At 42.9% G+C, this 2,546-nt stretch overlaps 1 protein-coding gene across 1 annotated transcript; it reads left to right on the forward strand.

Moving 5' to 3' along the window:
- The first annotated feature begins 1,486 nt into the window (after positions 1-1,486).
- Positions 1,487-2,083, forward strand: LOC149004985 (uncharacterized). Its single transcript, XM_089135763.1, has one exon. It carries the CDS (start codon positions 1,487-1,489, stop codon positions 2,081-2,083), a length of 597 nt encoding a protein of 198 aa, XP_088991889.1.
- The last annotated feature ends 463 nt before the right edge of the window (positions 2,084-2,546 follow it).

Below are 2,546 nucleotides of genomic sequence, written 5' to 3' on the forward strand. Positions count from 1 at the left end.
TGGCTCATGTATTCCATTTACAGCTTTAAAAAAATTAAATCTTTAGTTGTTTAGCATGCTTAATAGATGTATTCCATTTACAGCTTTAAAAAAATTAAATCTTTAGCTGTTTAGCATGCTTAATAGATGTATTCCATTTACTGCTTTAAAAAAATTAAATCTTTAGGCTGTTTAGCATGCTTAATAGAGACTTACGAGAGAATATGTTCAAGTTGGAATGTTCAATGTTGGATGTCTGAATTTTGATCCAGAAATTTTGGTACATAACTTGTTAATGAAATATGCCATTATCTTGTTCTCTCTTCTCTATTGTTGTTCACTTGTTCCATTATAGTGCAAGCTTAAATTGAAGAATTTTTCTTAGTTTTTGTATTTAGATGTTAAACCGTTAAAGTATTAAGGCTTTGATTAAAATTTAAGTGTTGGACTGTTGGGTTTCTATTTTAAGTTTTTAACGGTGATTATTAAATATTATGTATGTTTGTATCGGGAATTCGATTCGGGCACAAGCTTTTGAGTTTTGAGTTGGAGATTCGAGATAGAAACACAATGTCGACATAGCTTGGCAGCATGGTAAACCTACGACGGATGATAGGAAAAAGTCGAGTGTAAATATTGTTTGAAAAAGATTGGATCAGGTGGGGCCACTAGACTAAAGATCCATCTAGCGGGAGGGGACCGCAATGTGGTTGGATGCCCCAATGTCCCTTATGAAGTTAAAGTGGCAATGGCAAAGTATGTGAAAGGAGGGCAAGAGAAGAGGGCACAAAAGAAAGCAAAGAGGGATCGGTTCGAGGCGGCATGCATAGAGGAGGTGGAGGTGGGAGAGACAAATGTGGATCCGGATCTGGCTGATGCATCATCCCCGAGAGCGAGAGATGGAGAGAGTACTCGGGATGAGTAGGGAGTCTTATAGACTCGATGAGATCGGGGAGGACACGAGAGAGCCGTGGGTGCGGGGTCATCGGAGATCCGGATGTTGGGAGGGCAAGTGGAGGCAGCTCCGGTATGAGGAGGAGCCAGTACCGGAGAGTCGGTTCCATTACCATGGGCCCCACGATCACGACCTAGTGCCACATCTACGCTTCTAGACCCATTGAGGCCGATCCCGATGTGCGGATACTACGCACGATCCCGACTTGTTTGCGAGGCCACGGTCAAAACGAGAAGAAATTAAAGCATATGTGGGGTAATGTGAAGGACAAGGTGGGGATGGCCTTTTCTAAGTGGGCATTATATCACGGTGTTCCGGCAAATGCTGCACGGGGGCCTTATTATACGGCGATGGTGGATGAGATCGGTGGTCTTTGGACGTGGGGTGGTTGGGCCAACCCCATATGAGATATATAATGTATATCTCCCACGGCATAAGGAAGAGTTGAAAGCCTACATTGATGGCCTTAAGCCAATGTGGATGCACTATGGGGTGACAGATGATGTGTGATGGTTGGACTGGTCCCACTAGACGCAGTCTATCATCAATTTTATGTTGAATTGTGATGGGAGGACGGTGTTCCTCAAGTGCATTGATGCATCCGGTCACAAGAAGGATGCAAAATACATATATGGGTTGTTGAAGAATGTGGTGAAAGAGGTTGGAGTCGAGCACGTGGTGCAAGTTGTGACTGATAATGGTGCCAATTTCAAGAAGGCTGGAATGAAGTTGATGGAGGATCCCGGGTATAGGCTCTTTTGGACTCCTTGTGCGGCACATTGTATTGATTTGATGCTAAAAGACATGGGGGAAGTCAAATTTGTGAAGAATGTGGTTCAGCGGGCTCGAAATGTGACCACATTCGTATATAACCATGGATTTGCTTTGGATATGTTGAGGAGGACATGTGGTGGTGATTTGGTGAGGCACTGGGGTCACAAGATTTGCTACAAATTGGATTTCCTTGAAGAGTTTTCAGAAGAAGAAAGCCCAACTACGTGCTATGTTTGCATCGAAGATTGGTTTGCTTGGCCCCAATCGGAATCACCGGCGGGGAGAGCGGCACGGGCTACCATATCCGGTGATAGCTTACGGGCAAATCTAAGAGTTGTTATCAAGCTTCTAGACCACTGTGGTGGCAGGTCTTGAAGTTGGTAGATCAACAAAGGAAACCAACTTTACCACATATATGGGCTGCGATTGAGATGATGAAGGAGATGGTTAAGAAAGTCTATCCTAGGGGCAACCAGAAATTCCTTAACATCATCCAAGAAAGGTGGGAAAGGCGGTTGAAACATCCATTGCATTTGGCTGGTGAGTTGAAAGTTATTAAAATTTTCAAGTTATTACTTAAATACTTAATTGTTAATAACGTAATACTTATTATGTAGTTTTATAGTTTCTTACCATCTCATTTGTTGGCTTGTTTGATAGCCTATTATTTGAACCCCATGTACCACTACGAGTAAAGAACTTGGGATGAGGACAGATTTGATCCGGGCGAGTCCATGAAGTAGTGGAAAGGTTGGAACCGGATGCGACAAAACAAGCATTAATTAATAATGAGGTAAGACTGTGAGTTGTGACTTGTGAGATGACTAGTAGTCTAGTA

The sequence above is a fragment of the Hakea prostrata genome, chromosome 9, assembly GCF_041222555.1.
Source record: "Hakea prostrata isolate BN-2017 chromosome 9, UWA_Hpros_2, whole genome shotgun sequence".
NCBI lineage: Eukaryota > Viridiplantae > Streptophyta > Magnoliopsida > Proteales > Proteaceae > Hakea > Hakea prostrata.

Excerpts from the sequence above, each read along its gene's own strand:
- LOC149004985 (XM_089135763.1), top strand. The coding sequence starts at position 1,487 with ATGTTGAATTGTGATGGGAGGACGGTGTTCCTCAAGTGCATTGATGCA.